The sequence below is a fragment of the Stegodyphus dumicola genome, chromosome X1, assembly GCF_044657685.1.
Source record: "Stegodyphus dumicola isolate Sdum_Otavi_A_Nest chromosome X1, ASM4465768v1".
In the NCBI taxonomy this organism is placed as follows: domain Eukaryota; kingdom Metazoa; phylum Arthropoda; class Arachnida; order Araneae; family Eresidae; genus Stegodyphus; species Stegodyphus dumicola.
In genome coordinates, this window is record NC_140780.1 from 152,835,543 (window position 1) to 152,861,693 (window position 26,151).

General features: G+C 31.1%; 1 protein-coding gene across 9 annotated transcripts in view; it reads left to right on the plus strand.

The window, feature by feature from the left end:
* Pka-C1 (Protein kinase, cAMP-dependent, catalytic subunit 1) overlaps positions 1-26,151 on the plus strand; it is a 581,879-nt gene that overhangs the window by 353,995 nt on the left and 201,733 nt on the right. Inside the window, exon 1 of one of the 9 annotated variants that reach the window (XM_085808132.1) lies at positions 4,281-4,467. The exons of 5 other annotated variants lie outside the window; for them this stretch is intronic. In XM_085808132.1, the coding sequence (XP_085664258.1) occupies positions 4,374-4,467 (94 nt within the window). In that variant the 5' untranslated portion in view covers positions 4,281-4,373. Of the gene's footprint in view, positions 1-4,280; positions 4,468-26,151 lie in introns of those variants that run through there. 3 more of the 9 variants (XM_085808126.1, XM_085808127.1, XM_085808128.1) reach the window with 3 other exon arrangements.

Consider the following 26,151-nt stretch of genomic DNA (forward strand, 5'->3'; position numbering starts at 1 on the left):
AGTGTCACAGATTTACTCTCCTGTTTGATCACGAAAGTGCAGGTTTAGCTACGATTTTTACAGATGGAAGCAAACGACCCCAAAACTTGCACATTTTGAGTTATGCACTTATCTTTCTCACTAGCAATATAAGTGTATGTTATTTCCTTATGTAAGGTTCAACTAATCAAAAGATGAAGGTAGGCAAGCTTAACTACCTTTTCGGGCCCACCAGCGGCCCACCGGTAAAGTCGCTAAACACTGGTAGTTTTGTCCGAGGTTCGAATCCCGCGATTGGGCTGGCTGCATGGGCGTTTTCATGGTTTTCTCCATGTGTAACGTATATACAAGCCAGTTACCCTTAGAAAGTCCTCCATGAAGACATCCCTCCCCTTAGGCAAAAAGCTCTCGAACTTTGCCGGGATTAATGAACCAACTATCTTTTCGCCATAAAAAAGTACAATAATATAAATGAAAGTGAGTAAAAAAAAAATGCGACGTGACTTAACAGAACATTTTCTCTTGTTCTTCAAGATTTGGGAATCATATACTATTTCTGCTTTCTTTTAGACAGATAAAATACTACTTAGACATGTTTTTAATTAAGCTTTGATAATACTAAAGTGTATTTTTAAACTACAGACTACAGCTGTGACTCAAGTAACGCCGCTTCAGCTTACGCCCACTTCTCTTTTGCGCAGCTTATAGTTCCCACATTTAGCTGAATAGTTACTATTCTGCTTCATTTTCTAATCACAGACGGTTCGAACACGGTGGCCGTGACAGTTCCAGACGATGCAATAAAACTCACATTATAATAACGTAATAAGAAAAATAATTAACTACCATCTAAAATTGAATAATGAGAAGTTGAAACTCCACAAACTAAATATAAGTGTTGGCGGCGTAATTGAACTCCTTGAGTCATCTTGAAAATGCTATCACTAAAAAAACTTTTAAGGACAGCTAGCTATTTTGTATGTATGTTTTAAATGTTTGTTGTAAAGTACGTGACTGCCATCTGCTTAAGAGGAGGGATGTGTTCATGAGAAATTTTCTAAAGCTTCACTCCAAAGAAGACAGATAATAAAACACAGCTGACAATGAAACGAAATTGTAACACTATAAGCTAAACCAATACAACTAAATCTGGACTATATTATCGAGATTATAGCAAGCACTTGACGGCTATCCACCTAAGGGAAGAAATGCCTTCGTCGAGGATTTTTAAGGATGGTGTGTGTTGGTGTATTTAATTATGGCAAAGCACACAAGGGCTATCTGCCTAAGGGGAAGGATGCCTTCTTGGAGGACTTTCTAAGGGAACTGGCTCGTATACACGTTACACATGGGGAAAAACAGGATTTTTAAGGGAAACTGGCTCTTATTCAAGTCACATATAGAGGGAACACAAAAATTCGCACTCAGCCAACTCTTTCGCTGGGATCTGAATCCGAGTCGAACTACCAGCTTTCAATGTTTTTACAGCTGGGCTGGTAATGCAGTTTAAAGAAGAAGTTAAGACATGTATATCTATAAGCACATATTATCAGAAAAAAACTGATTTAGTTTACTTAATTATGCCATATTTGGGTATCCGCTTAGGGGTAGGGGTACCTTCATGGAGGCCTTTCCGTAATCAAGAAAGAAGAAATTCCAACTGATATCTGCCCTACTCTTAAAGCAATTTTTTTTCCATTTTACTTTTTAAATCATAGACAAATTTTAATGTGTAAAATATGTAAATTCTATTTAATAAAAATTTTTAAAAGTTGTGAAAATCTTGGAAGGTAGTTTGTTTTGCATTTTCCCCTCTATTTGCAGTGACGGAGCATCTTTGTAGCCCCCTTTGAAATTCTGTTAATTTTTTCATAAGTATTTCAAACTGGACTTGTCATTTTTATCGCACGTCGAAAACTAGTTATGTTCTTGCAAATATTGCTTGCAAAAATTTATGGCTTTGATTAGGATGAATAAACTACTTCTTTCACTTTTCAGTCGAGAGAAACTCAAACTCAGATTAATACTCAAACTGTGTCTCAGCGAATACTGAATACGACAGACAGATCAGTCAGTCAAATCAGTGACTATGACAGACTGAATTTGGTTTGACGACAGACACCTCGTCTGCATGGCTGTGACGGATCGCACAGTGTCCTTTCATGTGTTAGCACGACGTTGGAGCACGAATACAGGTGTTGTGTTGTCTAGCTCCACGGTTCATCGCCGTCTGCTGCAGCATGAACTGCGTGCAAGGGTTTCTGGATTCCGTTGTTGCTGAATCACAGACGCCTCCAACTTCAATGGGCACAACAACACAGTGCGTGCCTTTTCGTGTGGAAACAAGCTGTTTTCTCGTATGAATTTCGCTGCAATCTGGAGCACAATGATGGTAGAGTTCGCGTCAGACGTCACAGAGGGGAACGTCTGCTCTCACAGTGTGTTATCCAACATTATACCTCACAAACGCCTGGCATCATTATGTGGAGGTTTTGGATTTAATTGTCGATTCCATCCAATGCGGACTGCGGTAAACCTCAACAGTGATCACTACCTAAGGGAAGTTGTGGAGCCAGAGGCCCTTCCCCATTCTTCGATGCATTCTGGGCGCTGTATTTCAACAAGATAACACCCGTGCGCATGCTTCTCAGACTACTCAAGCCTCCTTTAGGGCACAACAGGTTTCGCTTCTTACTCCCTGAATATGTCGCCCACTAAGCATGTCTGGGATTTCGTCGGTCGGTGACTCATTTGTACATCTGCTGGGGCACATACTAAGACTGAACTTTGGCGTCATATGGAATGCCATTCCCCAGGATTACATTCAGAACCTGAATCATTCAATGCCACGATGTGTATAGGCTCTCATCGCTGAGCGTGGCAGACACACAAAGTACTGATTTCCGACGTTCGGTTTTTTTTTTTTTTTTTTTTTTTTTTTTTTTTTTTTTTTCCCTTGTAAATTGTATCGTTTATTTGCGCCACTATCATTAATATGTGGAATAAATTTCATTCATTTCTGACAATTCCTTCGTGATATTGCATTTTTCACAAATATCAGTGTATATATGTATGTGTGTGTGTGCGTCTGCAAGTATAATAACTGTTTTAGACGGCAGACCCCGCCAGTGACTAGTTATTTGAAAAGTGGAACGGAGAGCAATAGTGAGGCTCGAGAATAATAGCCTTTCTGGGCTAAAAAATGCGTGGCAACTCTTAACACTGTATCAAGAATTCTAAAATATTCTGTTTTTAAAAATTTTGGGATTTTGCTGATGAATTTAATATGGTGCAAGTGCAAAGAAAATGATGTTTAACAATAAAATTAAATAGACAAAAAATATTGTGTTAACAGGAGTGAGTTCAAGAGCAGACAGATAAAGTGAGAGCTCAACAAGAGCATAAAAAACCTCTACAAATCTGAATAGTTAAAATCTGAATCATTTCAGATTTTTCTTTTCCTTTTTTTCATTTTATTTATTTATTTATTTATTTATTTATTTATTGTATTTTTTTTTTATTTCATTTTTATGTTTAAACTCTCGTTTGAAATGTTTGCATCCATTTATTTAGACAGAAGGTCGCTAATAAAAATAGTCTAAGGGATTAAACTGTTGTAAAGAAAAAACAATATTTCAGTTTTTTGAATAAATTTTGAGGTTTTTTAAATAGCGGTATTAATTTAGAGACCTGAGCTCCATTGGTTGCTATGTGTCTCACTAAACATGGATTGTAAAGTTTGATCAGACTCCCTTTAATAATAATAAAAAAAAATAGTCTACAAGCAAATCTAAATCTTAAAATCTCTAAATTACTGTAAACCCATAGCTAATTCACTCATATTAAGCCAAGAATCCTAACTTGAACTGGGTGCGGTATACAATCACATCAAAGTTATTTAACAATAAGAAAGCTGTTATTAGATCAAAAATTCTGATGAAGCATAAGTTTCAAAAGAAAGATTTGTTGGAGCGAGAGCAAACTTTAAGAACGATGATGTCAAAAATTAGCTATTGAGTTTATATAAACTGTAGTGCACTTTGACCTATGCAAGCTAAAGTCGCTTTCGCTCTGAAATAGCAGGCAACAGAGCCTTATCTTTACTTCCGCAGCTGATAACTACAAGACGAACTTATAGCGACCTCTTTTCTTGTGTTTACGAAGAAATTCAGAATACGGTTCATCATAAGAAAGATTCTAAATGACTAGCTGTCATCTACTGGAACTGAGAAGCAGTAGTCATATCTCTTTAAATATGAGCTTTGATCCCAGGGAAAAACAATGCGCGGAATGGAGTGGTTACAGAAAATCTTATCGGTTACACCTGTGCCTGCAAGCTATGAAATTGTAGTTGTCGGCAGAAGCGAGTTTCAAAAAGGCGAAAAGCGGAAGACATGGAACGCGGCAATGGGAAAAAAGAAAGGACTTCACCGGGTCCCTGGTGGAGAAAATCGAAGATGTCCCCAAATTCTTCAAAGCAAAAATCTGGTAGGTTTTTATAGTTATGTAGTTGAGGAAAGGGGATCAAAGCTGATCTTGAAATGGCTCATTTGCTCGCGTCAAAGTATAAATATACTTAAGCACAGTGTAAACATGTCTTTGGCTTAGCGCCACCGCAAGGACAAAGCTCCGCAGTTTTTCAGAAAGAGTTCAAATAATGGGTTTTTCACTTCTTAATAGATTCTGTCTTCTGTAAAAATACTTGAAACTGGTCTGTTTACGCTTTGAGGGTTTGAAATTTGAACAATCAGGATTTTGGAATGAAATTAATGGATTTAAAATTAGAAAGCAGTTTTGTGTCACTCTGATTCACTATTTTGCTTGAACTGGTAGTCAAATATTGCTGGTTGCATAGCCTGTTTTGTTAAAATAAATTCGAAAAATGGTTTTAAAACTATTAAAGAGAAGGAACTGAATATATCTAAAATTTTAAATGACTTTACTCTCTCTGCCACAAGTGGGAATGATTTACATTTTTTTTTCACGTAAACGTTCGACTAAATGAAAAATAAATTGGTTCTTTCGCATAATTTAATTTTTAGCGTTTACAAATTTGATATGTTTATTTATAAAATCAGTTCAGCCAAAACTGAGAAAAGCTTTAGAGTATTTATTTGCATTTTTATTAAATAGTGTACTTTAAATTCTATTTTTAATTTCTTTTTTACATCATTCTACTTATTCGGGTAGCGAATACCAGATACATAGATCCGCCAAATTTAATTAAGCCTTTAGTTTAAAAAAAAAAGCATGAAAGTATTTATTGAAATCTTAAATGCACTTAAGCGGAGTTTTACGCTTAAAAATTTAAATTTCAGATGAGTGATGATTCATAAATGCATGTTTGAAAATATTTTGTTCGCTTTTTTACATAACAAAGAGATATTTTTTGAAGTCTACACATTCGATGACACAAATTTTGATTAAATTCCGGTAAATAAGACAGAAAAGAAGCTAACTACTATTCTCTCTCATTTCTACGTGGGTTCTTCAAATTATATGTAAAGATTTAATCCGGTTGTCTATTTGTTTGTATGAAAAAAAAAAAAAAGCAGATTATAAGTAAAATATTTTAAATATCGAAAGGTACTTTTTCCCGAATTATTTTTGCATTAACTTTTTTGTTTGCAAAGTCTTCGAATAAATTCTTAGAAGCTGCGAGTTTAAATTTGCTTGACAGCTTTTCAACCGTTTCTCGAGTTTATTTTAACAAAATCGGCTAAGCAACCAGTAATTTTTGACAGCAGATTCAAGAAAAATTAGTGAAAACAGAATTTCATCACAGGCTTAAAAGCCGGCTTAACGTTCAGCTGGCTCGCAAGCAAAAACAGCACCTAACTGAGCAACTGTTACAGCTGACAAACATAACTTAGTAATTATTCATGATAGGTGATACGAATTTAAATTACATTGTATTATATTTTGAAGGCTAATGAGTTTCAATAGTATATCTGTAATTATTTCGATAGCACTCAAAGTAAAAAAGCTTTCTAAATTTATTCTGTGATCACGCACGAAGATTTAAAAAAGATGTATATTCATTACTGAAATGAAAATTAAGTTATTTTAATGTTATTTAAGGTGAGATTAATTTGTTTCTGAAGAAGAGAGACAACGTCGTTTCTTTCGAAATCTATTGAGCTTTTTCATTTGAAATCAGACTGAAAAAAAAGGTTCTTTTGTTAGTTGATACTTAATCATTCAACTTTTGCTCAAACACTTAATGTTGAGGAGACTTTTGCCGATTTTACAGTTTTAGACTAAAGCTGAAAAGAAAACATTGCAAATAAATGTTGCAAAGCAAAAAGTTAATTTATTTCCTTCGATATTACTTGTCATAATCTGCGAGAATATAGTGTGATAAATTATTAATCATACCAGGCCTTGTTCAGTTAAAAGAAAGCAGTTAGATATTGTATAGGACTGATGCTATTAACAGCCGTTGAGTGTAAGCAAGAGAATTTAAACAACCCCATAAACTATTTCCAAGCTTTGTAGTGAAACAAAATAACAAGCAAACAAAAAGAATCATTTTAAAAATAAGTACATTATAATATTGTAAAAAAAAGTACAAAAGAATGAATATGGTGAAGATAGAGAAATTATAAAACTTCGTTTTCTTTGATTTTATTCAAACAAATGTTTCAGTAAATGGAGCCAAAGGGTCTTCCCCTTTATCTTTTACAAATAAACTTTAATAAACAGTCTCGTTTATTAAAGTATTTGTTTGTAAAAGATAAAAAGTATGATGAGAAAAGGGAATAAGAAACGATTGAAGGAGGTGTAGGAAAGAAGATCACATTTTATTTGTGAAACTCTAGAGTTGCAAACAAATGTTCTAGATAAGAAAATCAAACAATTTGTATGATATTTTTCTTTAAGTGCATCTTACAAAAGAATAGTGCATCTTTTACCGAACAAAATATATCAAGTCTCCTCCTCTCAACTAAATGTCATTCTTCACGAAAGTAGATGCTTCAATTTACTCTTAAAAGAAATATTCTAAATCTGCGTAAAGAAATAATGCTTAATGTAACTGGGGACTTTCTCGATCAAAATATTTCTGGCATTCATATCTGATCTTCAAGATATATATTTATATCATTTAATGATTATCTGTTCTTTCTTATTTTTCTGCATTAAAGAAAAGACTATTGTTTTATTCAGACCATACGAATTGTGAATTGCTTTTTATTTCTTTGTGCTATAAATTTCCTTAAACCGGTTAAATATCTTGTTTTGTATACTTTTACGGTTTTGGAAACACATAAAACTTAATATTTTCTATGCTTGGATCGGTGAATTTTAATTCTTCCAAAATTATCTGTTGCCGTTTGTTAGTGACTATGGAGTTTTGAAAATTCTCGAAAGGTAGAAAAGTCTCCAAAATTTTTAGAAGTTTATCAGAATTGCAATTTTTTTACAAGCATCTCAAATTAGAGTAAATTATGAGTTATGCAAGAAAGTTAACAAGTGAGGAAATGATGACGCTAAATCTAGTTCTGAAAACTTTCTTGCTAATATTATTTTTTCTATTTCTTGCTAATAATTTCTTTTTACTAATAATTTTCGTTGCAAAATTAATAGATCAGATTTCTTAGAACGATAATAACTGCATTGCTGCTGTAAGTTGCTTTATTTTTGCTTTTTTTTTTTTTTTTTTTTTTGGTTAGTTGTATTATGCTTATTTCAATTTGCATTTATTTTAAGGAATTACCAATTTTCATGAAACTTCCCACACATCTGATATTTAAAACATACTTTAACCTTCTAGCGGCTAGTAACAATTTCTAAAAGCGTAAAAAGGAATTCCCTTAGTTGAAATCCCAGTTTCTGCCCACGCGAAAAAAACGTTCCCCACGTATATTCAGGATAAAAGGTGGACGCCTTATTCACGAATCCCGCTTTCGGTGAGTAAATTCTTTTCAAAGATGCAGTTAAATCTAAGAACAAGCCAATGTAAAATAAAAATAAGGAAAAAAGCAACCTTAGCTTGCCGTATTTTGAGTAAACCTTAGTTTGGCGCAAATTTAGCGCCCCATCTGTTACAATTAAGTGTAATCAATTGCTGCGGAAAAAAGTCGTAACTTCGTAATTCTTGGGAGCGACTTTAATCACAATGAATATCAGCGTCACGAGTGTAGTCAAAACGATCTGTTATTTTTCATTACTTATTTTATTGTATTTACTTCATTTATTTATTTATTTTAATTTCATTTTATTCATTCATTTATATATGTTTCATTTTATTTATTTATTTATTATTTCCACTTCGTACTTTTTATGTAGCGTTTATAGCTAAATGAAGCTTTTGTTTTTGGACGAATGATAAATACCCTAAAAATGCGTATTTAATATAATTTTTTACCCTTATTTTATTTACGCGTTGGCGTAGAGTGGAATTCACAAAAAAGTCATCCCGTTCCTCCACTTATTCAGTTTATTGTCCATTCTTAAAAAATTAAATTTATTCATCAAAGAACTGCGATGTATATTACGTATTTTCATTAGAAAATTAGAGCAATTTTAATTCCATCGATTTCTGTGCCAAAACAGTTTAAAATATTTTATAAAAGAGGAAAAAATTAAAGTTAATATCTTTTGGTATGTTTGTTTATGTGTAGGGAAGTGAAAGCAGAATAAATATTTCGTTAATGAACAAAAAGAACGGAATCGAAATATCTGCCCTGTTAAAAAATAATAAGAAGTAACAACAAAAGTGATACACTAAGTACTCATAAAATTAATAAGGAATTTTTTACTAAGTGGCATGTAGTTGTTGTTAAAAGCAGACATTAAAACTATTTTCATTGGGGAATAAAAGAAAAAAAGATGCTTTTACTTGTCATTTTCTATTTGCATTAGAAGAAGCCCAGGTGTTATAGTGGTTAGAGGAGCCTACTACGGTACCGAATTGCCCGGGTTCGAATCCCGGAGAAGACATGCATGTTTGTAAATGTATAGTGTCGGTGAGGCATGGCGGCACTCTAAATATGCGGCGAGACGAAAGTCCTCTCGTGTGGATTGGTGGGAGAGGATCCTCCCCCCAGGGCCACTCTCCTTCAAAATTGGGAGGGGTGGAAAATAGAAGTCCAACTTGTCTTCGGAGTAGGCTCTGGTATTGGTTCCATGCAATATGGACACGACAATAACAATTAGAAGGAGCTGTAAATTCCTCATGCTTATTCGGTGACGTTGTTGAGTACGATCATTTGTGAATCATTTACAGTTGCAGAAACCTCAAAATAATAATCTCAGGTAGCTCTTACATAAAAAGTTATTATATTTGAATATAAGTATTTTTCTTTCTCTTTCAAAATTTTAAAATTTCATAAGCAGCAATTTTAAGCTAGAAATTAAGTTATATTTATTTGAAGTTTATTGACCCCCTTTCAGAAGAATAATAGAAGGAAAAAAAATAATAAAGGGGAAGGAAAGAATAAGTAATATAAATCCTCTGGTTATTCGAAGGACCTCTTACAAAGGTTTTGATTCATACTAAAAGTTGGCTTTATATCTATAAGCACAAAAATATATAAAGAAAGAAAAATAAATTAATCATAAGCATAAATAATCAATTTTGCATATAAAACATACAACAAAAATAAAATAGATAACAGCTTTTACAATAAACTAATCTTAATTGATAATGTTCAAAATGCCCGAAATAAATCACCGCATATTTAGTAAAACTGGTGAAATAGCGGTAATTAGTAAAGTTATAATGTATTTCTCCCGTCTTCTTACCTTGCCTTAGTGGTGTAGTGGTCAGCACGCTCGACGCGTATTTGAGAGGTCCGTGGTTCGAGTCCCGGCGAGGGCATTGCTCCCTTTTCATCTCTCCTGCTTCGAAATAACCTAATGTCTCTACAAAGTGATGATAAAATTTCGTAATTTGCGCATTAAAGTAATTAGTAACATTTAATAGATTCGTAAAATTAACGATTTTTAAATTGAATTCAAATATATATTCGCATACGATTAGTCGATTTTTAACAATTCCCTGCGGGACCCCCTAGAGTACCCGCGAATTCTAGCTGACAAATATTGCGATAGAGGGTCAATAGGGTAACATTCGTTTAATTAAGCTTGCAAAGCGGCAAGGGGAAAATTCCCACATTGCGCTGGCAACTATCAACCTAGGACGCTGAAACTTACGTCCCTTATTCCAAGAACGCAATCGCTACCTCCGCACGCAATATGTTAATATCGCAAACATCTGTGTTTAATTAACATATTTGGCGTATGCAATTATCCACTCCTGTAGACTAATGTTTCTTACGGTGTACTAATGCTAGTACCATTCTCGTTGCATTGTACGTGTTATTTTTCTGTTCTTATAAATTTTCTGTTAGTTTGAGAGAATAGAAATTCCAGGGACCAAAATTGAACACGTCACAGTGACATTTCATGATTTCTTATCACCGTTAACTTCCGAAGTCCATATTTGACGTCATACGTCTCAGTCTACCTCGTTCTTTTTTTTTTTTTTTTTTTTTTTCCCCAATCGCTAAAGAGCGATATTAGGGGGAAAAAAAAAATAAGTGCCTATCTTGCTTTGTCTCTAGTGTCATCTTTTGTTGACGTCAGATTTACTCGTTATTTCTTTTGATACTGCTGATCATTTTTGTGATACCTCAGCAGGTATTGTATTCAGCTCTCTTAGACGGTAGAATGAGATTTTAGGGAAGTTGAATTCGCAGTATTATGCAAAATGCGTTCCTGTTCCTTTCACATTTTATTTTTCTATGGAACGCGCTAAAAGAAATAAAAATTAGGTGATCAAAAATTAAATTTTCGATAGCTTATACTTTTGCAAATTTATTTGACAATGTTTTCACGGGGAGGATTCATAAAGCTCTGATGCTCCTTGGAAGATGATAAAACGAAAAAAAAAAGAAAAAAAAAAAAAAAAAATTAGACCACTTTACACACTTTTGAAAGAAGCTAAAGAATTTTTTTTTTTTTTAAATAGAAGAAGTATTGAACGGACTAATGCAAAAATTAAGTCATTGCAATGCATTCCAGATTTTCTACAAAAATGAGCTTCACATTTTATGAGAATTACTATCTTACAGTATGGTTGTGCAGAGTGAATACTCATTACCCACAGATGTCAAATTATTATTAAATGTCTTTCTCTAACAAGCGATAAAATTTATTTGCCTTATATTTACATTCTTTTGAAAATATTACCTATCCTATCCTGCCAATCTACTGTTACCGCAGAAAGAAATGTTTCCTATTTTAGACTGTTAAACACATATTTAAGAAATATAATATTTGAATCTCAGGGTTAAATGCATTTGCTTTGATACCCGTTTTCCAGAACATTCATATAAATGATAGAGAAATTTTGGTTGGATTTGCCAGGGTACCAAGGAGATGTTTATTTCTTTTCGTAGAAAGGGGGAGGGGTTGACTTAAGCAAATAAATCATTAAATAAATGTACATTTAGTTTGAAAAGAATGAACAATGAATTTTGTGTAAGTCCTTACTCACCGTTCACCAATAATCAGATTTTTAACCCATATCAATAAAATTAAATGTTGTATATTTGAACTATTCATTTAATACAATTGTTTTTTAAATAAATTAAATTTAACATATTTAAAATTATTTCGATATTATAAATATTATGCAAAGTGCGTACACTTTCAAAAAATTGTTGAGTACGTCTATTATACATACCTTTACATAATTTTACTCAGAATTTGCTTTTTATGTGAGAGTCTTCCACCGTCTCTTCCCGAAACGAAGCCCTTTATACGCCTGTGGATTTAATATGAAGTAAATACAAACTAATCTAAAGTGTGGATTCTAATTGGTAAAAAAAGCTCGAAGTGTTTCTCCTGTTTCTCTTTCGTATTATGCGCACATTTCATTAAAACTGGAAGTGATTATTTATTAAGAATTAAACAACTATTATGAATTCCATTTTGTAGTTGAAACCACATTTCCTAAATAAGGAAAAAAGTACATATCTGAAGCTACGTGCGTTCAAACAAAATTTTACCCGCCATTGCCTACAATAGTTGATTTCTAACTTTAAATTAAATTTAGTAATTTTATTGAAATTAAGCTGCAGTTGTTTTAATATTTATCTCTGTTTAATACTATCAGTGTAAGGAGTTCCCCTACAGTATTAAAAGGGGCTTCTTTCAAATTTGAGACTTAAGTACAATATCACTAATTTCAAAGCCGGCAGTCCTGTCATGCGCATTTACTTGGCAGTTGTCAAGCGCATACTGTCATGCGCAGCTATAATGGAGAGAAACCGGTTAAATGAGGTGGTTCCATCTACCGATAGATCCGCAAACTAACTTTTTTATTGTAGTTTTAATGCAATTTTTATTTCAGAAAATTAAATGCCTCACTTACATGAGTCTATTTCATATTCAAAATGTGTTTTTCCTTCTGCCATTTTTATCACATTTTTTAAAAATATTTTGAAGCAAAAATATGTGAAAAAAATTTTAATAAATAAAAAGAAAATTAGAATAGATGCATTTGCCAAAATTTGTATACGTCAAGTAGTACTCATTAGAGCTTCTAAAATTGTATTCCAAATTTCTTTCTAGAACTAGAGATTAAATTTTAACATCTATGTATACTAGAACTTTATTATATAGAAATTAGTAAAATAATGAAAAAAAATAAAGGTGAATTAAATCTAAATGAAAATAATAAATTGATTTTAATCTTCAAAACTTTGAAAAGTTAATTTTAAACTAAAATATGTGAAAGAAAATTAATAAATTAGCGACAAAATTTTGTATCGAAGATAAAATAAATACAAATATTGGTAGCAACGAAATGATAACATATTTACTCTACATTACATAGTTACTCTGCATTACATACTATATATATAATTTATTTACTAAAGAAATATTGATTATATTATCTCCAACATTATATATATATATATATATTTAATATCATTTGACTTCCTAACGCAGCCCAAACAACACCACTGATGAACCTTTTCAGTATTCCGAAATTATTTTATTTTGTATACTTCAAGGCACTATGTAAATAAAACGATAGACTATAAGTTATGATTAAAAATGCATTTTCAAAATGGCGTTTTTTCACATTTCTGAATAAATTACGTTTAGAAACTGGAAAATGTTCACTGTTTCATCTAGCTAAAAACTACATATGTTTGGAAACAAAACGTAATTATTTAGGAGTAGAAAATTTCGCCAAACCTTCTTAATAAATGCTTAAGATTTCTAAATGTTTCTTTTATTCTTTATTAATTTGGGCTCAGTATTTTTAAAATTATTATTATAATTTTGGGCACTTTAGAAGTAATATTTCTATTATTTTTTTTTAATTTAACTTCGACTTTTGCATAAAACATTTAAATAAATGCTTTAGAATATTATTATTATTTTGTATTAAATTTAATTTCAATTTTACATAGAACACTGAACCAGGAGCTTTACAATAAATGTTTCTTTAAATTTATTTCACTTATATGCTTTATTTAATCATTTCAATTTAATTTATTTAATTAATGGTATGCTTTATTTAACCATTTACAATTGAATTAGGTATATTAGAATATTATTATTATAATTATAATTATTGCGATTATTAGTTACTTACTAAATTTAATTTCAACTTTACACAGAACATTGAATGACTATTTCTTCTATGTTAAATTTGGCCTCAGTTCGCCTGAGTTCGATCTCGGGCTAAACTACCAACATTTAACGGTCTTAAGCACTCGGCCATGCCGAGTCACCGTTTTAATCAATACATTTTGAAATTGAATTTTACGGGTCAACTCTTTAGAAGTAAAGATGCGAAATACTTTGATATCGATATAGATGATAAGTAATGCTTATATTTGATCAATATTTGTAATAAACTTGAATTGTTGTGTCATATATTGTAGACATTTTTTTAAATGATATCTAGTTTTCATGCTTATCTGTATCTTTATTAAATTTTCTTACCTATATTTAATTTATACACCTTTTTTTCTATCGTGTATTTCGTATTCTTGCATGCAATGTATTCAACTTTCCCATTAGTGTTTTTTATAAATAACAAATAGTAGTTATTTGTCACTTTTCGCTTTCCAACTGTGATTCACCAATAACTGATAACTGGAAAAAAAAAAAAAAAAAGTATTGCATCCCAAAGTAACTGCATACAGGGAGAATAAATCTCTAGAATTATAAAAGTACTGCTGGATATCTTCATTTATTGCTGTTCTTGTAAAAAACTACTTGATTTTAAAATACTAGATGAGCATTAAAAAGATGGTTTATATTTTCATTAGGATAACTGCACTGAAAAACTGTATACTTATTAATCAATCCTTCTTTTAACCCCCTTCCGCAGAACAGTATGATTAATATACGTAAATATATTTTCTAGATCTGCAAACTTTTTCTTGTCTACAAATGAAGTATGAAGTGTCCATGAATAAAGCATAAGTATGTCCAAAATTAAAGTAAAGTGTCCGAAATTCCAAAGAAAGGTTAATTTGCGCTTAAGCAGCAAAATTATTTAAAATATTAAAATTTTCTATAAAAATTTTTAACATCCTTTTGTAACAAAAATAAAAAATAATAATATAAATTGAGCTATAAAAATAGTGGTAATAACTTCTTAAAATTAAGTAATAAAACCGAACAAAATTTTGGTCTTGAATAATTTTTTTAATAATTTTTATCATAGTAAAACAAAAAATAATTTAATTGAATAAAAAATATTGTTTTAAACACGCTCTCGTCGGGGAAAAGACATATATATATATATATATATATATATAATAATTTATTTCCTAAACCGTATTGATTAATTGATTATATTATCTCCTAAGTTTAATTACATTATCTCCTAAGTTTAATATATATATATATATATGAGAAAAATATCTAAATCAAAATTCTGATTTAAATTTGCAATTCCATATTAATTCTTTATTTTAATTTGAGTATTTCCCCATTCTGTTCTGAAAATAGTAACAGCTTACTCTAAATCTCTCTAAATTACGTCATTTCCAAATTAATCCATATCATCTGACTTTTGCATAACTCTGGTGACGTTTTATGAACTGAACTTCAAGCAGCCAATAATAATTTTAGAGAGTTATTTATTAACATAACAAATCGAAATTAAATTAAAATCGAAACTAACTCATTCTGAATTATGATTTTTATCTTGCATTTCGCTTCTGCTTCTTCGGCTATCTAGAGCGCAGCTGCACTTCTCTCTAATTTTTACTGCAGCGATAGCAAAAAATGTTACTGTTCTGGTGCGAGCACGATTAGTGTGCTAAGTTATTTTGGGCCGCAAATGTTAAAATAAAATAAAAGAAATGCTATTAAAATTTACCACTTCTTTCACAAGTTTGTTACCATATAGACACCTTACGCTACTAATAATAGTAATAAATAAGCGAAATTGAAATGATTGCTGCACAAGGGTTAAGTACTAAAATCATTAAGATGCTCCAATTGTCTCTCAGGTTATAACAAGATAATGAAATAAACTGCATAAAACAAGCAATCAAAATCAAGGTAATCAAAATTATTCTCTTAAAAATTTTGAAATATTCTTCCTCTTGAAACATGTTATTGCTTTAATTCACTGTCTTCAATTCCCCCAAAATATGAGCTTTCGCTCAATCTGCCTCCTTATCTATCTAAGCGATACCGTCAACAATATATTATTGCGTAAACTAAGTTTGTTTGGGAAAAACGAATCAAACAAAATTTTACTTTGAAAAATGTCATAAAGAAAGTTTAGCTTGCGTAACTTTATTATTTCCTTTATGCAATACAGATTGTGGAGAGCTTTATCAAGTTAGTAAAATAGGGCAGCAAGATACATTTAGGGTCTAAAGTTCATTTACGCTAAAGAAGACCTAACAACTTTTCTGCGTTTCTTCATGAATTAGTTAACCATACTGATCGTTATTATTTCTGAAACGGGAACGTTACGTCAGAATAATAAAAGAACTTAAACGTACCTTTTACTTTCGAGGCATAATTTCTGCACGAGCAAACGAAGCCAGTGCCCCGAGCTTCCACTTTCAAGGGGCCTCCAAATTATCCTATGATATATGTTAAATGCTATATTTTTTTCAAGTTCTAGAAGTTTCTATTTGAACGAACGGCTATATAATTATACAAAAAAAATTTACAAACTTCTTCCTTAAAATTAGATTATTAAACTTTAATTTATAATGAGCGAGATGACAATTTTTTTAAAAAATTCAAAAATTAAAATTTAAGATAGTCGGGACATAATTGCCAAGGAATGGTCCGTCTGAAGAAATGATTTCTTCACATTTGAAAGGAACTAAAATTCTGAATTATAAATTTGTTCATTACTTGAATATTATTTGTAAAACAATTTAATTGCATTAATTTGATAGTACCTCTATAACTAACGAATTTTTTATGTAAAATAAATAACAGTTTTTTGGATCCTTCTCTTCTGTTTAGCTTCTTTCTAGTGAAGGGGGGGGGAAACAATATTATGGTTAAAAATGTTTAATTTTATTCTTTATACAATGCACATTAAACTGAAACTATGAAAAATAAACATACAAAAGGAGGAAATGTACTTTCTATTTGCATAAAAGATTTTTAATGAAGTTTTTTAATGAAATATTTTCCATTAAAGATACTTTACATGAAATATATTGCACCAGTGACATCTTCTATATTGAAATAATTAGACAGGGGAGCGCGGCTTCGTATAGGTTTTGCCTCGGACTTCTAATTTTTCAAATCGAGGCTACTTTACTTCTACGATTTACAGCTTTAAATGTAACAAAAGTCTGAGCATAATTAACGAAGAACAAGAATGGTAGAAAGGGTAGCGCAATACGTTTTTGTTAAATATTTCGGCTCAGCAAACTATTTAACTCAATGAACTATTAAATTTCCGAATTCTTTTTGTGACACTTTAAAAAATTGACATGACATACATTTAATTCTATTATTTCATAATAGTAAAAAGAAACCTTTTCGAAGCACAGATCTCAACTACTAAATTTAGATGTTATTTGCACCCCTCTAAAAATAATATTGGGGAACTTTCTAGAGTTATAACGAACAGAATAACAGAGGTTTAATGTTTCTGAACCAATTACTTTAATGATTTCCTGAAACAAGGAAAAATAAGAAACAGAGTATGTCTATTAACGTACGATAAATTGGTTTTCGAAAAACTATGAAAACTGATATTCATTACCAGAAAAACAGATTTAACTTGTACTCATTAAAGTGTTCGAGTACTCTCTTCTAAGATAATTGCACTGAATGGAGACTGTTTTACACATCTAATAATGAATGATTGCAGATAACGTGAACATGAAAGCTTAACATGTAATGCTGGTTTTTTAACAAATTGCTGGTGAATGTAAAAGGACCATTTATCTTGAATCTCTCTAACCCGAGAGGGATATATTTGGCGTGGCATCATGCCATTTAAATGTTCGCTAGCATATTTTAATCTCCCTCATTTGAATCTGAATTGGTAAGTTACTTCTATATTTAATACTAATTCGTTGCAGCACGATGCTTTTCAAACGGTATTCGGCAAAGCTGGGTAAAAGATAGATCTTACGATTACCAGTCTACGTCGACGGAAAATGTAATCTGATGTTACTTTATGGGATCCTGAAGTAATTAAATGGCTAATTGATTGCGAAATTTAATTAATTACAATGGCTCTTAAAAACTGTGCCTAGAAGGCCTTTTGATAAAGCACTCTGTGATTGGTACTCTTAGTGCGACACTTACTATTTACATATCTTGTGGTAGCTTCCAAGGTAAACAGTGTTTTTAACTCTGCTGTGTGAAATTAACTTAATGTGAACACAGCCTAACGGCCAACATGCAAAGCACAAATGCAAAAACTAATGCGACGATTTGTCGTATCAAAAGTATTGCAATGATAAGGCTGTGTTGCATGTAGCTAAATATGTGTACACAACCAAAATTATCATTCGAAGCTAGAATACCTGATTAGTCTCCACTATGTCTAAAGGAGCTTTGAAGCTACCTCTCCTGCATAATAACTTTCTGTTTGCATTGCATTAATGTCACAGCTTCCATCCGTAATAGTAATACCTTTTATTTTATTTTATTTTAGAAGTACTTAGATCAAGAATAACTCTTAGAAATTCGGTTTTTAACACAGCTTTCAAAATAGTATCAGCGATTGTTTGAAATAGCGATCTTTGGTTACATAAGAATGTTATTTTCATTTATGTACGAGTTCTAATAAGCATTTTCTATATAGTTGTATTCTGAAGGAGTGTTTGAATCGCTATAAAAATATTAATCATTACAAAATATTAATCATTGCTTAGACAATTAGTAAAAGCCATAATGTTAAGCCCCATGTTTACATCAGAACTCCAGACAAATTATCTCGAAACTTCAAAGTGAGCTTTGTTTGAAATTGTCGTACCAATCTTGCCCACAAATCGAGTTCTGATGACAAACTTAAGTATTTATAGGTCAAATGTTTTAAGTACTGTAAACAGCACAGTAAATGAAATTTGCCTGAACTGATGGCATAGTTTCAGTTGTTGAGAACTACCAGACAGATTTCTTTGAATAAAATTGAATGTATTTATTTGTCATTTCATAATTCATACCATGGTTATAAATTTTAAAGACTTCCTATAAAAATGGACCTCGTTGCAATAACATCATACTGAGATCAGGGGTATACTAATTCAGGAAACAAATTTATTGTATTTCTTTCCATTTTACAATTTTGCCGTCACAGAAATCTTTGAGTAATGGTATGAACAACAGACAAAGAGTCGTTTCATTCAATAACCTGAAATAAATTATTTTCCCTCGTATTTTAGCGTTCCAAAATCCGAAAACATATATTTCATCCATAATACGGCAATGTCGTGCTTTGCAGACCTCTTATTTTCCTCTCCCTTAAGGACAGTGGTTAGTTATTTGTTGTTTTGCGCTTTAAAATAAAAGCACGTCTTTTCTTTTTTGATTGGATTTTCTTCGAATACAAACGAACACTCGATTTCGTTTTATTATTCCGCATTGCGTGCCGAAATGCAAATCTTTCTAAATTTTGTAGTGAGTGATGCTGTGATTTTTGAGAGTCATATTTTTGTGCTTTTGAAATATTTATTCTGTGCCATTAATGAAACAATATATGAATAACAAAGAAATTTGCTTTTTAAGTTAAGAACTTTGGATTGTTTAATACTCGTAATTCAGTTGCTAAAGTAAAACACTTTCAAGTATTTCAAAATCATACCATAAATAAACTTCACTTAGTGCCATAGGTTAATAAATTGAACATAAAAGCCATAGACAGAAGGCTTTAAGTAAATTGCTGAAACATAAAAGCATTTCTAAGATAGTTTCGTTATTATTTTATGAATAATCTGTCTTAATGTTAAGAACTATTTTAGAAGCATTTATGGCTATTCATGTTGCATTAAAATAATAAAAAGAACAACAGTTAGCTAAATTAAATATATATGTTTGTTTTCTGTTTTTCTTTAATTGGCTTTTAACAAATATTTTTCATATTTAGCATATAATAAACAAATTATAAGTCCATTTCAATAAGAAAAATAAAATTAAGAATGAAAGGGAATATAATGAAAAATATTTGAGGACTTAGTACATGTATCAATTTATGATAAGTGGAGCGGATGTAACAAAATTTATGCAGAAATTCAGCGATACATGAAGAAATGCTTCTGATCCAAAAAAAAATATTTTATAATATTGAAATAAAAAAGAGAAAGATGAATTTTCTAAAATTAGAATTGAACTTCAAAATTATAAAAGGTAACCAAAAAGCACAGGATTTCAAAAGGATAAAGAAAAAGACATACTTCAATAATAAATAAATAATATAATTTTCTAAATTTCTGCATAAATTTTATATGTTTAATCTGAATAGGATTCTTCTAAACGCAAAGCATACAAAATTTATACAGAAATTCGGCGATAGTCGAAAAAATACTTTTGATCCTAAAGAAAGTAATTCATAATATTGAAATAAAAGGGAAGGGTAAAACATTTAGAATGAATTTCTTAAAGTTTGAAGTGAACTCCAAAAATATAAATGGTAACCGAAAATTAAATGCTAGACTTTAAAAAAAAAAAAAAAAAAAAAAAAAAAAGAATGGTTTATTTCAACCAGAAAAAAAAAAAAAAAAAAAAAAAACTTGTACATGATTCTTCTAAACACAAAGCATGCATTTTGAGATTGCAGGCATCAAAGAGGCTCATCAGCGGCCATACGGTAAAGTGACTAAACACTGGTAGTTCAGCCCCCGTTCAAATTCCGGCGAACGGGCTGGTTGCATGAGCGCTTTCAGGGTTTTTTTCATCATGTGTAATCTGGATACGAGCTTCTTCGTAGAAAGTCCTCCAGGGAAGCAATCTTAAGGGCAGGAATTCACCCCTTTCCTTAATTCAATCAATTTCATTAATTTTATTAATTCAAGGCAGGAATGTATTCCTGCCCGTAGGCAGATGGCCTTCGCGTGCTTTCCTGCGATCAAAATCAAATCAGGCATTGAAGAATGTTACCAAAAAGGCGGATTTTTATGCATAGATTCTCATTTTAACGTAGAGAAATATGCCTACTTATCTTAAGGCTCATATTTCTTAGAAATGTTTTTGGAAACGACATCGAAACGAGGTAAGATCGTTGAACTTGTGGGAGTGGTGGTAGTTTGACTTCTGCAGAATAAATGGGCTGGATGTATAGAATTTTCACCACATGTAATATAAACCGCTTTATTTTATTGCTCTTAAAGATGACAGACTTGTGTGTTTTACCGTAATTAACTCTCCTCTGATATGATTTTTGGTTTAAATTAAGGAACAATGTATCAGAAAATACATTTTAATTTATTTCTTATCAAAGAATGAAAGCATTATTTTTTTGACTGAATGCTGCACAACTTGCGCAAGCATTATTTCGAAAATTTCTGATCCGAAACTTAGAGAGGTGCTTATATTGAATTACCTTTAATGTATATCTAAAACGAAATAGTAGGATGTGTATATATGTGTGTGCGTATGTGCAGTGAAGCAGACTTGGATATATAATGATGTAGAAATATTGATTAGACAAAATTTTGATCCATAATGAAGAGCAACTAGGCAGCTAAGGCAAATTAAGTATTTATCTTTATTTTAAAAACATATTGCGGCCACAGACAACTTAGCACACTACTCGTGCTTGTTTCAAAACTTTTACATTTTTGATTGGAGTAAGAAGAGAGCAGCAATTAGCAGTCCAGCTAGGCAGAAGTGTAGAAAGCAAGTAGTTGTGTTCAAGATAAAATCTGTTAAGAATGAGTTAGTTTCGGTTCTCAATGCATTTGATTGGATAATTAATATTGCTGTAAAATAATTAAACTAATTATTGACTGTTTGAGTTTTAGTTCCATTTACATCATCAGCGTTATGTAAAATTCATATGCCATGGATTAGTCTCGAAATGGCGAAGTGCAGAAAAAGATTACTATTTTTAGAATAGAAAGGGGAAATAAAATTAAGCATTAAGAGGCTATTGCCAATTTAAGTTATATCTCCCCCTTCAAGGAGAAACAGGCGTAGCGAAAGAGAACAAAATGTAATTTTTAGAGTCTTATTAAATAAATTTTGCAGCATTTAAGTCCAAAGGTTTTACTGTTTTAGAATCCATATAAGGGTATTTTGTTCAGGGAAGATTATTAAATTGTAATATGATTAATCATTATATTTTTGAATTATTTTTAAAACATTTGAATTAATGTTAAGAACTTTATTAATTATTCTGAGAATGAAATAATTATAGAATAGAATAGAAGTTAAATAATTTTGAATATTAGCATACAAAATGGTAAAGAAATGCGTTTCGAGTAATAATATAGAAACTATAAAAAGTGTTAACTTTCAGCATTATCGTACTGAATATTAAAATATTGATAATTTAAAAATGGAATAATTATTTTGGAACTGTATATGTGTAATGTAAATAAAAAGTGAAATAGGTTAAGAAGAAAGTAATTTCAATTATGGAGGATGAATGTTATAATTATGTAATGAATAACTGAATATAAAGTATAGAGTATGTTGAGAGACTACTTGTTCAGAAACAGAGGCCTATTATTACCTCCGTATAGTTGCGCCATTTATCCTCCACTTACAGTATAAATGTTAAAGGCTTTAATTTCAATAAAACGGTTTCATTTGCTGTTAAATGCAATGAGAACTAGTTTACATGCAATGAGAACTAGTTGTGTGGTTTTGGAATGTGTTGTAATGATATTCAATTATTAATGGATGTTTTCAGAATCTTTATATTTTGACACTGTATAAAAAAATTTAAAAGGTCTTCCCTTATACAATTAAGAAAATTCAATACCTTAATTATGACAATTTTACTTCCAAATCTGATTTTTTCCTCTTTATGTGGCTTCTTTTTAAATGAAAGTTTTTATTAAAATTGTTACTCTGGGGTAAAATAAAATTATGTTTACTAAATGTCTAAGACATAACTTGATTATACAAGTTATCCGTCTTAACTTGAATTTTTTAATTTTTGTATATTAATTTTTTATTACGAGTAAGTATTATAAAGAATTTTATGGCCGTAAAAAGTAAATGCAAACTTTGATTTTTTTTTTTTTTCTCTCAAAGAATGCTAAAAGTCATTCACTTTGTATGACGAACGGAGGTTTTTAGGTTTAATTGTACTTAAGCATTCCACAGCCATCAGAAAGTTGTTACGCTAATTCACTTTGTGAGGGAAAACCCACTTTAATCAACGATTATTATATGTACTACTTTTCATTTCCGTGTATTAACTATTACATTGCTGTACAATAAGCAAATATTTTTTTTTCATAAAAGTAATTAAGTATTTTAATCAAATTTCATAACTATGTACAAAAAGCATTTTAATTTTATATTGATAAAAATACTTACTTTTTATAAAAGATTTTCACAAGACTGCAAGAATTTATTATGAGATCTTCAAACTACATTTTCTCAAAAACTTTCAGATCGGAATCGAATTTTCATATACAAAATGATATTTCGTTAGTATTTCTAAACTACGTCGTGAAACCATTTATTTGTTTTCTGATTGAAGGTCGTTAAGTACCGTACAAAATTTCCATTCCTTTGCTAACGCTCTAATGTTTTTTTTTTTTTTTTATAAAAGTCTTTTCTGTCGTAAAGCCTTTTTCTCCTTCGGGGGAAGGATATGTAAAATATAAAAATATGAAGAAAAATTTATTACCAAATTAAACTTAATTGGAACAAATCGGCAATATATCCTTAGATTACTAATTTTTAATTAAACTACAACCTCTTCAACGCTTCTGCGTTTTCCCTGCAGTATCTGCATTGCAGTACACTTTTTTCCAATCACTATCCAGAACTAAAAAGAAAGACTTTCCAAGCTTATAAACGTATTGCAATCATCTACGCATACTCTTTCGCCACTTCCCCGCCTTCCTGCTGGCAACCTGTCACTCAACCTCTGCTACCTATTCTCGGCTGTTTAAGATGCAATTACACATATAAAATTGTGGGGCGCGTTTAGCACCCCTAGTGTCTCACCAAGTATAAGAAATTACGTGCTAGGAAATTCGTCATTCAAAGATAAATGTTTAACTATCAAGCTGGTCGTGTTTCTTCCAGAATTCCTTCCGGTTATCCATTACACCACTATTTCCACCCAACTATGCAGCAGTTTTTTCGGGCATGATTAAAAAGTGAATTGGTGCACTCCCTAAACAAACTGTCATCTAATATCAGATTATCTACAACAAAATATTTCATCACACACACACACAGATCTATATATACATTTATATAATGAAAATAATTTTTCTAAACTTTAAAAACCTCTTAAAGAATCCAATAAATATAAATTAAACGTTAAGTGACAAAAAGGAAAAGAAAATAAAAAATTATTAGTCCGTCTATATTCAAACCATGAAACAAGTAAAACAAATAAAAGTTTAATGAAAAAATGAAAAGCTGTAATAATAAAGATTGTTTTAATCACGCTGTTAATCGGGGGGGGGGTAGAGATTTGTTTAAAGTAATCTTAATTCATCGAATTAAAGCAAAAACTATATATCTGAAATTATACAACGCAAGGTAAAAAATTTTAATATCGGCGATAAAATAAGCGAGATTGCCTACTCAGTGTTAAAACAGACTTGCCCCTGTATTCATATTTTTTCGGCAGAGCAACGTCCCTTTAGATTTTCATGTTACATTATACTGAAAAATACGACAGTTTCACATGTAATTTCACTAAAATTATCCGCATATGTACAAAAATTCGCAACAATATTATAGTAGAATACGTGCTAAGTATTTAAGCCCATGCTGAAATAAGCAGAACACAATAATTGAAAAGTATTTTTTTAAGCCATTAATCAATCTGGGAAAATTAATTAATTCTAAAGCGCTGGATCCAAACATTAAAAAAAAAAAAAAATACAATTTTTCTCTATAGTGCCTTCAAATACCCTTCTTTATATTGGATTCCTGATACAATTTTCATTTCTAATTCTGATTTTCTATGTATTTTGCTGAGATATGCATAAGTATTCTGTATATTGTTGAAGAAAGATTATTAGGTATCAGTGAGATTTTTTAATTAAACCAAGGGAAAAGTTACTAATTGTTTGGGGGTTAAATTTTAAAACTGAAGACAATGTAACGGAAAAGAACATGGTGGTAAAAATAAAATTGGTCCGGAAAATGTGTATAATTCTGAGACTAAATTTACTTTTATTAATGAACAAAAAAACTCCTCTTTGCATGTTTCGTGTCATTTTGTCATTAAATTTTTTATTGCATATTTTGCTAGAAGTTTTGCCAAGACATTTCCATTAACGTTTCTGAACACTGGTTCGAATCCGAGTTCGGTCCGAGGTTCGAATCCCACGAACGGGCTGGTTGCATGGGTGTTTTCGTGGTTTTCCCTATGTGTAACGTGTATACGAGCCAGTTTACCTTAAAAATTCTTCCACGAAGGCATCCCTCCCTTAAGGCAGATAGCCCTCGAGTGCTTTGCCGTAATCTAATAAACCAAACCAGTTTCTAATGATCTCTTGGCGGTTTAGAGTACATTTTCGCCAAATTCCTAAAACACTTTTCCTGCCTAGTTTTATTTTAGCCACCCTGTATATGCAAACGTGTATAAAATAATTTACAGCTAAGCTCAGAACAACTTTGCAGTGCTGTATAGTCCTTCAATGCAAAATAGCTTTAAAGTAACTCTAAATTCAATCCAAAAATGCTGTTATCGATTCATTTCTGAGAAGACAAAAAAAAAAAAAAAAAGCCATCAAATGACTTTTTTATTAAGTAGCTTTTAGCACATAATTATGCAGCCTTTCAAATCCTTCAGGATCTCCAAAAAGCTCTAACGGAGCTTTTTGCCTTTGTTTTCTATGTCATATAAAGGCATGTGATAATTGATCGTTTTGCTAACACAAAAGAAAAAGATATTTGGTTTAAAAACCACACAATAAACCTGACGATCAATGAACGTTTCATCGAACGTGGGAATGAAATTCTAATGACTAGCGCACTTAAAATCACTTTACCTTTATATCCTGGCTCAGTGCCTTGTCTTTATGGGAAGTGTTTGGATTATGTGAGCCTTGAATTTAAATTTAGCGACAACTTCGTTATTCGTACGAGGCTATATGGGTCAACTGATTCTTCATCTTCATCAAAGAGTAAATGAAGGTCTCATTCTCACTCTCATTTCATAGCAGGGCGGAAGGAATTATAAATATCGTTCAAAGAGTTTATTTTTGTTTGAGAAATGATTTGTACCATAATTTATTTTTGCTCTTTAAAACAAGTTTTTAAATGTGAAGTATGTTGAAGTTTCATAATATGTGGCTTAGTTTTCTGCATCCGAAATCCATTAAGAAACTTATTTTCAAAAATGTGATGCGCATATCTCAAGCGGTAAGCCCAAGATTTCCTGTACGTGCTAACGGCAAATTAACTTACCAGATATCACGTTACGAGAATAATATATTGTTAACTTTTATTTTTATGTCTGCACAAGCATTCACAGTTTTAGTAGAAAACATCATGGCATGATATTTGGTAATATCTTACAAAATGTTGTCAAACATTTTTCCTTGTAGT